This window comes from Thermobia domestica, chromosome 15, assembly GCF_964235325.1.
Source record: "Thermobia domestica chromosome 15, izTheDome1.hap1.1, whole genome shotgun sequence".
In the NCBI taxonomy this organism is placed as follows: Eukaryota; Metazoa; Arthropoda; class Insecta; order Zygentoma; family Lepismatidae; genus Thermobia; species Thermobia domestica.
Genome location: NC_137468.1, coordinates 25,146,522 through 25,158,561, shown reverse-complemented (window position 1 = coordinate 25,158,561; position 12,040 = coordinate 25,146,522). Strand labels below are relative to the sequence as shown.

The 12,040-nt window shown below is 35.1% G+C and overlaps 1 protein-coding gene across 14 annotated transcripts in view; it reads right to left on the bottom strand.

The window, feature by feature from the left end:
- Positions 1-1,110: 1,110 nt before the first annotated feature.
- Positions 1,111-12,040, bottom strand: part of Tlk (Tousled-like kinase) — a 221,741-nt gene continuing 210,811 nt past the window's right edge. For all 14 annotated transcript variants that reach the window (XM_081741436.1, XM_081741437.1, XM_081741441.1 and 11 more), the window contains 2 exons: positions 9,136-9,243; positions 1,111-4,298 (listed from right to left, as the gene is read on the bottom strand). In XM_081741436.1, coding sequence (XP_081597562.1) covers positions 4,086-4,298; positions 9,136-9,243 — 321 coding nt within the window. In that variant the 3' untranslated portion in view covers positions 1,111-4,085. The remainder of the gene's footprint in view (positions 4,299-9,135; positions 9,244-12,040) is intronic.

The window sequence follows — 12,040 nt, the reverse complement described above, 5'->3', positions numbered from 1 at the left end:
TTGAGAAAAAAAAACTCAAAATGCTTCGTGTGGAGTATTGTATTGTATGGGTCAGAAACATGGACATTACGCAAAAATGATGAAAAACGACCGGAAGCTTTCGAAATGTGGGTGTGGAAAAGAATTAGCTAGGTTGAGAGGAAAAAGAACGAGAGGCTGTTAGAAATGGTGGAGGAAAAAAGAACAATTTAAAATATTATTGAAAAGATACACTGGTTGGGACATTGGCTAGGAAGGAATTGTATCATGAATGACGTGCTAGAGGTAGGGGCCGAAGGAGATTGCAATTAATGGATGATATCAAAACAGAAAATTCGTGTGAAAACTAAGCGGTTAGCAGAACGTGGAGCATGGAAGCTTCTCAGTTGCAGCAAGTAACCTGCCGATGATGGCAGAATACTTATGATGATGATGATGATGCACAAATAACTCAACAATTGGATAATCCGCACACGAATAGTCGTGAATTTACTGTGTAAGTACTGATTTGAGTATAGCTGGCAATGTTATCAACTTATTGAAGGACTTGTGTGTCATTGGAAGCGAAATACGTTTATGTAAATGTGTATTTTTGGTGTTACACGGTAACTTACCAAAATATGAAACAGGTCGAGAATAAGGAGTAGATTAAACTCTAACCTATAAGTTTTCGCAGCCACGTACTGCAATAGTACTTCCTTTTTGCTTTGTTGAAACCAGTCGAAAATAACAATGTGAATTCAGTATAAATTTTAGTCTCATTTAATTGGTTCATACAGGTTCTGCGTCACTGAGTCACTCGGATTCGGACTATTTAATTCGCAGACTGCATAGTCTACGTTGTTAAATATGATCACAACAGCGATTGTGGATACACCGAATTGATACACAGTATTATTAAAATTTTAGAACCATAATTGAAGCAATTTCACTTCAATGTGATTAATTACAACATATATCGTTTGTTTTTAATGTTTTTGTAGAATAATGATTAATACTAGAATAAGAAGTATAGTTATATTCAAATTTTTTTTTAATCAAATAAATGGGTTATCGGGTATTCTTTCAGTTTCTGATAAGTGAGTGGCAACTCTTATGGAGAACAGAAATCATTAAAAATGGACTCCAATATTATAATCGAGTGACCCTTTATTACATTACGTGGGACTTGTCAATGTCAAGATGTGGTTCATCCCACTGAAAACTTCTTTAGTATAAATACTGAACAATGTACCAACAGTAAGGTTTAATTACATGCCTAGCAGGATTTACTGAGCATAATGAGCGTACAAAATGCTCAACCATGAGAACAGGGTTTTCAACACTATGCAGAGAACTATGTACAAGTGGGAAGAGAGCAGGACCCCATATTTTTTTTTTTTTTTCGTTAATACGTGGACTTCTTTTACCCCCCCCCCCCCTTTATGATACAATTTTAACATCGAAATCGACGCACTGAGCAAGTTAATCACTGGTTTTGCTCAGCTTATATCACGGAAAACAATGAAAATAATGAAAAAGTAATTTTTCTTTCATTTTAATAAGACAGTTGATTTGTTTCTAGGATTACGTTCACTGGTCTTTTAACCTTTCCAGAGGAGTGAAAAGTAGTTTTCTTATATATATATATATATAAATACACAGAAGCAATTGCGCTTATTTTTATGTGAAGTTTTTTTTTCTTTCTTCTTAGGAAACAACAAGCCCGATATTGAAAGAGGAACATGATTTCCTTGTAATTAATAAATTTTCAATTGAGGCACACTGGCTCGTAGACTCTACTGCTGTACTTCACAAGGCCAATGACAGTTTGCTAATTTGAATATTCGTCAAATTAAATAAATTAATTTTACTACATTTAACAAACTATGCTTCAATAAAATAATTTTTTCTTTTTCTTTGAAAAAAAAAAAAAAGACTTAACTTAGCATACCGATAACAAAATAAATACTATATATAAGTGAAACACTACGGACAGAAAATTTTCATTACTAACAATTTCATTACGGAAACACTTTTCCCCACTGTTGTGGTCAGGTTTTAATATATAGCGTGTATGCTGATTTTCAGCCTTGTGATGTTTTATAAATATCTAATATTCCATACTGCCTGGATTTTGTTTGTTTGTTTCTTTTTGGTCTTAAAGGAGAAATCGTAATTTTAAATCTACGACAAACATGGAAGATCTCAACAGTGATAAAACCTTCAAAAGTTGCCAGTCTTGTGGTATCAGACACGTCCTATATGGACGAGATTTACATAACCTATACAATATAAATCTATGGAGCTAGCAACTAAGAACTGGATACAAGATTTCACAGTTGTTTTTTCAATATATATATATATTATGTACATATATATATAGAGGTTTATATAAACTTATGTTACTTTTAGTTCAGGATTGTTATCACTGTGAAACTGACAACTTGACGAGAAAACCTGGAAAGTAGTCTTTGAAAGTTAAAAGCACTGTTGAGACATGCACCACCATTTATGTGGTTTTCCTTAACACCGAAACTGAGTAACAGATTGGAAATATTTCTGTGTCAACAGTGTCGATTAAAAAAAAAAAAAAAAAAAAAAAAAAAAAAAAAAATGAAGCCCTGAGAAATTACCAAAACAGGGACTTCACTATGCACATATTTACAACTTCCACGTCAACAGTTTTACGTAAGAAACCACGATTTTCTTTTAATAATGATAATTTAAAAAAAATAAATAAAAAAGATAAAACAATCCAGGTTTGTTGCTTCCCAGGAGCACACTGCTGCACTGTCGCTCACTTAACATACCCGGTATGGACTCCTGCTCTTTTGAACACACACACTCAACAGGACCTCTCGTTTCAGCACAACACAAGCCAACAGTTCTCATTTCGGAGAATTAACAGAATTTTCTCTGAAAATCACGTTAAATTCATAACTACTCTGACACATGATTGTCTGTATGACAATTTTTTTTATAATGCTTTCTTCTATTAATTTACACTGCATATCAATAACTGTTATACAGCAAACAACAATTCATGGTACAAGTTTTTTTTTCTTTGAACAAGGTCACTTAAAAATAACTTAGCTTTTTAAGAAAACATAGTTATACAATTACAAGTAACTTTGATGTAATTCCACGGCTTACAATATGAAGCTTGGAACTATCTTCCAAATACTCATAGTTAATATTATTTCAACATAATATACAGATAAACCATGTTACATTTGTTTTATTTTTTGGAAGCCAGTCTACGAATATGCAATGAAATTAAGTTGGTGATAGTAATACTCGATGCCTAATACAAACAATTAACTGAAAATTATGAACATATTCACAGAATATTTCATTATGCGTGACAAGCACTGCATTTTTCTTTACTTTTCTTCCGGAGAGGCCCAGGGCGCTTCAATTTTCAGCCATGTTCTACACCAACTTCCTCTGAGCTTTCGTAAGTGGCATGCCACTGGGAGATTTCATTCTGCCCACTTGCAGGTTGAAAAAGGATTTCCAGTTTCGTATCGTGATTTCAAAGGAGGAAATAGACGGAGGGTTGATATACCTTGAATGTGACTTGTTTCCACTTGGGACTGGCATGACCAGTGCGAGAATTGCTCCCTCGTTCACAAGAAAGGACACGATAAATCTAATGACTACAGTGAACTGGATCATCCTGCCACACATGACATTGTTACAGTATATATTATGTATGTATATATATATTTATGTATATTTTTAACAAAACCTCTACTTCAATAATAGAGAGTTAAGTGGAAATCTGTCCTTATTGTTTCAACACAATAACACAGCAGCGTAATGCTTATCTTCAATATTAATAAAATCCACTGTACACTATCGAAAAACAGTACAGTCGTTCAAACAAAAGCTGCTAACTTGCTTGGGGAAGATATAATTATGTACACAATAATCTTGTCAATAATTCCACCATGTATAAGCCAAACTTGACTCCTGTAACACACGAACATTCTAACACGATTATTTCTAGTCCATGAGTTTTCGTCAAACATCCACCCATCATATCACTGAAGGTTCACAAACATTCATCCGCACCCACTCACTCAGCAGTAGTTCAACTATTCCTAGAAACCCTATTGTCACTATGAAGAACTAGAGGCATTCATTCCACTAAACATCCCGGTTGTGAAAGAAGTCTGTTGTTGTTGTTGTTGTTGTTGCTGCTGCTGCTGCTGTTGATTGTTAGCCTGCCGTCCATGCTTTGACATCGGAGGTTGCAAATACTCGTGTCTAGCTAGCGAGAACACATCAATCCGATCTTCTTTGCGATACGCCAGACAACTTCGAATGAAACTCTGTAGAGATACGGAAGAAAAACAATCAACACTTGGTCTGAATGTCATTACACTCGTTAGTGGCTCTTGAAGAAGTCACACTGGTAAAAATTGAAACTTTATTGCTACCAATCTTGTGTATATTATACTGGGTGTATATTATATATATACTGGGTTTCTCAAAACAACATCAACATCGTTTGGGAAGTGATTCCTGACACCAAGATAAGACAAACTATAGACCATCCTTGGTGCACAAATGCTTCCTTTCGGAGTTATAGCTCTATAGCTCCAAAACTATGGAACCTACGGATCAAGACTTCACTGAGAAATTAATATGTCCGCTATCCAAAAATACATGTTTCAGAATCCTAAGGTACTCACGAAGTAATTTTTATAGAGGGAGATTGGCTACGGGCATATAATTTGAAGTACACACCAACTACCTCTATAAAAATTGTTGTGGAAGTACCACAGGATTCAGAAGCTTGGATATTTGGATAGAAGTTCCTAAGTGAAGTCTTGACCTGACTACGGTAGGTCCCATAGTCTTGGAGCTATGGACCTTTAAATTTAAATTTTTCATGTTTTCGGCAGCCTATAGCTCTGAAAGGAAGCATTTGTGCACCCAGGATGGTCTATATTTTTTGTCTTATCTTGTTTGTCGACCTCCCAAACGTTGTCGGCGTTGTTTTGAAATACCATATTATATATATATATTCCTTCCCTTACTTGGTAGCGACAAATTTATTATTATTTACCGATATGACTTACCACAAGTGCCCCCACTGAACAATACAGAATACTGGAAAATTTAACACTACAATTGTAATTTTGCACAAGCACTGAGGTACACTGTCCAACAATTAAGTAATGAGACTGAATTTATTCTGACGAAACAGTGAATGTAATTCGTAACCTAATATATGCGTTCGAAACAGTAATCCCTCTTCTACAATCTGGCAAAACCGCATTATCGCACGCGAAGCATGACGGGAAATACGGCACCATTACTAGTATTCACTGAGAGGCTCTCGTCATGCTGGCAGAATGGAGCAAAGAGCAAATATCAAACTCTCTGTTAAACTGGGTAAAAGTGCCACAAAAACTGTTGATTCGATGAGGAAAGAGTATGGGGGTACGTGTGTCTCGTGTACAACTCTTTAGATGGCGTGAATTTTCAAACGTGGTGTGGAATTAACTGAAGATGAACCTCAGCCGGGTCGTCCGATGTCTGTTCGTAACGAACTCATTGCAAAGGTCTGTGAATGTGTGCAGAAAGATCGTTGTGACTGTAACAGGGTTGGCTGGCTTAAACCAAGGTGTTTTAAACCATGCTTTAAACCAACTTTTTTTTTTTTTTTTTTTTTTCCTACCGGTTTAAACTAAAAACGAAAAATATTTGTAAAAGTGTAAGTGTTCGTAAAATCTTAATGAACACTCATTTGTGGGTTATCACGTTTCACTCCCGTATATTATTTATGGTATATTCAGATCTAAATTCTCCATTCATTACTGAAAGAGATTATACTACAAAAGCAAGTTGTATTTTTATAAGATTATGATGTGATTTTTTAAAATTTATTATTATTGCAATCAAAATAAAATTCTAAATAAATATTGTTTCGTTTTAAGAATGTTTACTATTGTTAAAATACATCGAAATATCGTACTTTCTGGGGGGTCATACAAACGCAACGAGAGGCATTTATTGAAATCAGAAGTATCTTTATTCAATTTTCTTACTGATATGCAAATTGCGTTGTTGTATTTCTTTAACTTGGATATTAAAAGTCGTAGTGAACTAACTTGGACTAAATTAGTTCTTCTGTACTCTGCAATATTTTGAAACTGTCCATATGTAATTCTGTATAATAGTTTCACTTGTGCAACCATCTTTTTGTCTGGGGCCGCGGTGGCTCAGTGGTAGACCGTTCACCTCTGGTGCTTGGGGTCCCGGGTTCGATCCCAGCCACCGCCAAGTGAGCTTTGTGGTGGACAAACACCGTGTGCGTGGGTTTTCTCGGGGCCCTCCCGTTTCCTCCCACTTTCTTCATTCCACCATTTCATTCATTACTCATCATCACCGTCTCCTTTAGCCTAACCGGCATAACTGTGGGACGTAAAACTCAAAGATTTCATTTCATTTCATTTTCATCTTTTTGTCTTTCTAAAATGACTCTTGACAATTACATTAACGGGTTTGTAAAGATCATTACATCGTATTTTTATCAGGAGTCCGTGAGTGAGTCGGCATCGCATTTGTGGCCAATTAGTCTCGGTTTCGAGTTCAAATGTAGGACAATTTCTCTCAGATGTAAGCCGAGAAGCGGTTTGAATTCCGCTTTAAGCTTATGTGACCCCTTCCAGCGTTAACCTGGTTGTTGCATAATACCAAGGCGAAAGAAACTTATTTCTGTCCATATGTGATATAAATACATTGAGAAAATTATTTTTTTTAAAAAAAAGTTTAAACCAAAATACCGGTTTTTTGGTTTTTTCGATAAAAACCATGGTTTTTGGCAACTCGGACTGTGAGAATCATGGCAAATGAGTTTGGTGTTAACAAGAAGTCAATTCATAAGATCTTAGTGGAAGATTTGGGTAAGAAGATAGCATCACAGTTTGTACCACACTCATTGTCTGAGGAACAAAAACATGACCATGCTGCTTACGCCAGTGACATCCCGGAAACAACCCATAGAGATAAAAATTTCGTACTTTCCATTGTTGCAGAGGATGAATGTTGGTGTTTTCGTACTGACCCAACTACTAAACGTCAGTGCCGAATGGAGGTCTCCAGGATCTGCAAACGGCACGAAACTTCAGAAGTGAAAAGGAAATTCAATGCTTCTGTGTTTCTACGACAGTAAAGGTATTCATCATGAATTTGTAAAAGAAGGTCACACAGTGAATACCCAGTTTTATTTAAGGGTTTTGGAGCGTTTCATGAAGAGAATTCGTCGTCTTCGGCCTGAATACTCAGTCCCAGGTAAATGGTTCTTTATGACAATGCACCTGCTCACCAGGCAGTACTTGTTCAACAACATTTGCCCCAAAAACAAGTGTTTGCGGGCAGCAGCTCTCTATTCTCCAGATTTGTCCCCCTGCAACTATTTTCTATTTACTGCATTGAGGTTACCTTGAAAAGAACGACTTTTTGATAATGTTGAAGGGGATACGGACAAAATTTCGCGGCCGAAACATCGCCGGGCCAAAACCTCGCCATCCAAAACATCGCGTGGCCAAAACCTCGCCTGCAGCTTAATAAAAATTCAGTGTAGTATAACAATATCTGCTGCTTTTCTTGTAAGTAAAAAGAAAAAAAAAGGAAGGAAGAGCTTGGTGTGGTGAGAGTAGGGGCGCCGAAACCTACTTCGCCCCGGGCGCCGAAATCTAGCTACGGCTTTGTATATATATATATATATATATATATCCCACTCCCCCTCCCTTTTGTTGTGCCGACAAAGTGAAATTATAAAAGACATCCTAGGCTCGAACCTCATCTATGTTGAAAATTTGATTGAGATCGGTAGGATGGCTCAAGAGGTATAATGTAACAAACATACTCATTTAATTTATATATATATATATAGATTTCCAAAGCATGCATTAGAATTTTTCTTGTCATTATTTTAATGTAATTATGTGTTATTACTAAATATATACATATAGTAATATATAGAACATTCTACATTGAAGAAATCGTCGTGAACAGGTTTTATCCTGACGACATTTCTTCCCAGGCGACACTACGTCTCGCTTAATTTAGACCAGGCGCGATTCTGTGTCGCGAGATCGTTACAACGAGGTTTTGGTCAGGCGAGATTTTGGCCCGCGACGTTTTGGGCGGCGAGGTTTTGGCCAGGCGAGATTTTGTCCCGCGAGGTTTTGGCCAGTCAAGGTTTCGGCCCGGCGAGATTTTGTACCCAAACCATGTTGAAGACATCCAAGTAGCTGTGACAACGGCATTACGGAACATGCCATAAACTGAGTTGCAGCGGTCGTTCTATTTACGCGATTGTGCCACTCACTGTATTGAGAGATGTACTTTGGATAAAAACAGGTATTATTACATTATCTTTGTTTGTTTGGTCACAATAAAACCAGTCTCATTTCTTAATTGTCGGACGGTGTAAAATCCTTTTTTAATTATTCAAATATGAAAGGAAGTAAGCACTTCTAGCATATTCGATTCCTTAACAGCCATCATCATCATTATTGTATATTTAAGAGAAATAAACCATAGGAGTTAATTACAGTTTCCAAAAATTGTTTGTATTCAGGTAAGCTCCCAGTATTTTGAGCAGAAACTTTACATTATCACTTAACTAGAAAAATCATATGTGAAGACGAAAAAGTTAGCGGAGGACCGTGGAGCATGGAAACTTCTCAGCTGCTGCAAGTGACCTGCCAGTAAGGGCAGAATAATAATAATGATGATGACTGAAGTTGAACTGACTGTGATAATGTTTCCCGTTCAGGAATCTTAATGATGATGATGATGACTACTATCAAAAATATTATTATTATATATATATATATATATATATATATATATATATATATATATATATATATACACACGAAAAGGAAGATTACATTTTCCGAAATCATTTTTAACAAAATTATGTTCACATAAATATATTATTAAAAAAAACTATCTGTATTAATCTAATTGAGAACTTCATTGGTAAAACAAACCATATTTACAAAAAATTAACTTTACGTTGGTTCAGGATGAAGCAAGTCAACAGAAACGATATGTAACAATAAAAGGATTTATCAGTACAAATACTCTTCTCGAAAATGATTACTACAAGCATCAACTGCATGTCTTTTAAATTCTATTACTCACCTTCGCTTCATTACTGACTGTTGGTTTGTTAGCAAACTGTACTTCTGTAGCTTTTAAAATTGTGTTTTCCTCCAGAATTGTCGCTTGAGATTGATTATGTCCGAACGGCTAGAAAAGAGAAGGAACATATTTCACTATACAGTACGTTATTTTTAACATACTTGCTATTTATTTCAACAACATTTACAATGATTTTTAATTAAAACAAAATTTTTACTTTTTCTGGTATTTGTTTCCACTGTCCTTTCACCCATTATTATTATTGTACTCTCTCAATGTCAACATTATTTCCCGAAAAGTAATAATGGTAATACGCGCATTAGAAATTAAGAAAGAATTTACATAACAGGCTATGAACCGCTAAGACGAATTATATTTCAGTCTGTGTGGTCATGTTTCAATCTTCCAAGTCATGATATGTTGCTGTTACTTTATTATCAATAATTCTTCGACTTATTTATTATTATCAATATTTTATTATATTTTATTATCAATTTATTATCAATAATTTACTTTATTATCAATAATGTAACTAGTCGACATTATGTAACCCTCAAAGGATACCCTAAGTTAAAACGTACAACGCCTCCTGTGGTAGTTTTTCATTCCATTGTTAAAACTTAACCCCAACTTAGACTAAGTCTAAGCCACTAATTAATGACACCCCCTACACACACAACTGGAAAGCTCGTCCTTTAGAAGAGTACATTCCTTCGCACTTAATTTGAAACTTAAAATGTCCGATGAACTACAAATTATAAGAGGATATGCAAGAGATGACCGTAAATCAAAATATACATCTGGATCGATTTTCAATACAATCCGATTTGTTTTCACGGTGTCTATCTATGCAATAAATATTCAATACAGAGGCGTGTGTCAGTATTCCGTAACCTTTTGTGCCCGTAGTCTCATTCTAAACATCCATCTTTAAATGTATTCTGCTTATTTTGAATTATTTTAATTCCATAACATTTGTCAAAATGTGAGTGGATTTCAAATTGTACACTGTTATAATGAATATGAAACTATATGCCGTTGCTGAAAAACCAGATATGATGAGGGAATTTTATCATGTTCAGGCCTGTAACAAACTAAAATATAATATGAGTTGTTGAAGCTATAGTCCAGGATAAGAGAAAGTAAGAGAAGTAGCTAGGTGGAAGAATATGAACTCTGAAGCTTTAAAATCGCTGCATATCTTGAAAGTAAGAAGTTTGGAATAATTGCAATCTTTTATGATGCCTGTTTGTATTTGCTGTCAGAGAATAGATATTAATGAATTTTAGGAAAACTATCAAAAACAAGATGAGACGGACGCACCTACAAATCAGGGCACATAATATAACCCAGAGGTACCCTACTGCTTACATTGATTAACTACACAAAGCACAAATATTTACAAAAACATCTTCAGTTTTAGACTACTATTACTAAATACGAAACAACAGTGAGAATGGAAGCTTAAACGACGAGGGAGGTCAAATTTACGAGACTAGATATGGGGAGTTAAATAAATGCATCGTATGACCTTGAAATATACTATCAACGACTTCAATATAGCCACCAGCGTAAAGAATACTCCACACATTCTTTTAGTCGGATGGATCAAATGGGCTAAAATGGATCAAATAGGTCAATGTGAGTACAGTTTTTTGTAGCACTAGACGGTTTCACCCTTTCAATACCAAGCTGAAACTACTTCAAAATCTGTACATTCGTTCTGATAAAAGATTTTTAGCGAAATAGATAAAACAATTTACGAAGACTATACAATATGTCAAACAAAACTTACAACTCTGTGTTTCATTTAGACGTAATAAATAATTATCTGGTTTGAAGAAAATTAGAATATGTATATGCTGTAGTTTCCTTTGTACGCAAATGTAGAGAAATTGAAAAGCACAAAAACCAAGACATCTCATATACATCCAACTTAAAAATAATCAACCTTTTGTCACAATTTTTCTTTTCTTATCAGTATCTTCTAGATGAATTGACTGATCGGATTTGATGATATTCAACTGGGGTTAAAAGGCTCAATACCGTGATCTTATATACTTTTAAGAGAGAAATCTGCGAAGCAAAATTACTTTTAAAAATTATCTGATCTCACCTGGTAGAAACTAAATTTAATTTGACTGTCATGGTATGTAGGAAGAAATATATTAGAATATTGTTTTCGCGATATTTTCGTTATTTATGCTAGGTTAGTAATACTTCACTTGAACTACATGAAGTGAAAATGATAAAAGTGAAATCAGAAGGACATAAGACTGTACTACAAAAATTACAATCACAAGCTTACGTACACGAATTATCCTCAACAATTTGTGAAATACGAGGGTAATCTAATTTCCGTATAAAAGAAAACTAACAGTGGAAACTTAAAAACTATTCTTAACGCACGCCCGTTCATAGTCTACGCCGTTTTGCATCCTTTTGAAATGATTGAAAGCTTCCAACGCCCTTTTTTTAGTGTAATAATTGTCAATTATGCTTCACTGCGGGCCAGGACAAAACAATAACCATAACTAAGGGGCCATTTTCTTTGCCTCCATTCCTAAGACAACGGTTCTTCAAGTCACACTTTTTCTGAATCTTTGGTCTATTCTGCGTGTCCTGCATTTTGTTTCATGTGTTTCAGTCAATTACGCTTTTATATAAAAACATCTGAAAGTAACTTTATGAGATCAGCATCGACCCGGTACCATCGACAAAGTAAGCTTGGTTAACGAAAAGTAAATATTTTCACAATCAAAAGTCAAGTCTCCATTCAGATACATTATGGCCAAATACATTGTTCCTGTTACACATGGAGCTAAAATAAGAACGAATCATATGTTTTTCACTTTTATTCGCGAGGCAAAGTGGAAATTTCCTAAACCAACACTACACCTGTGTT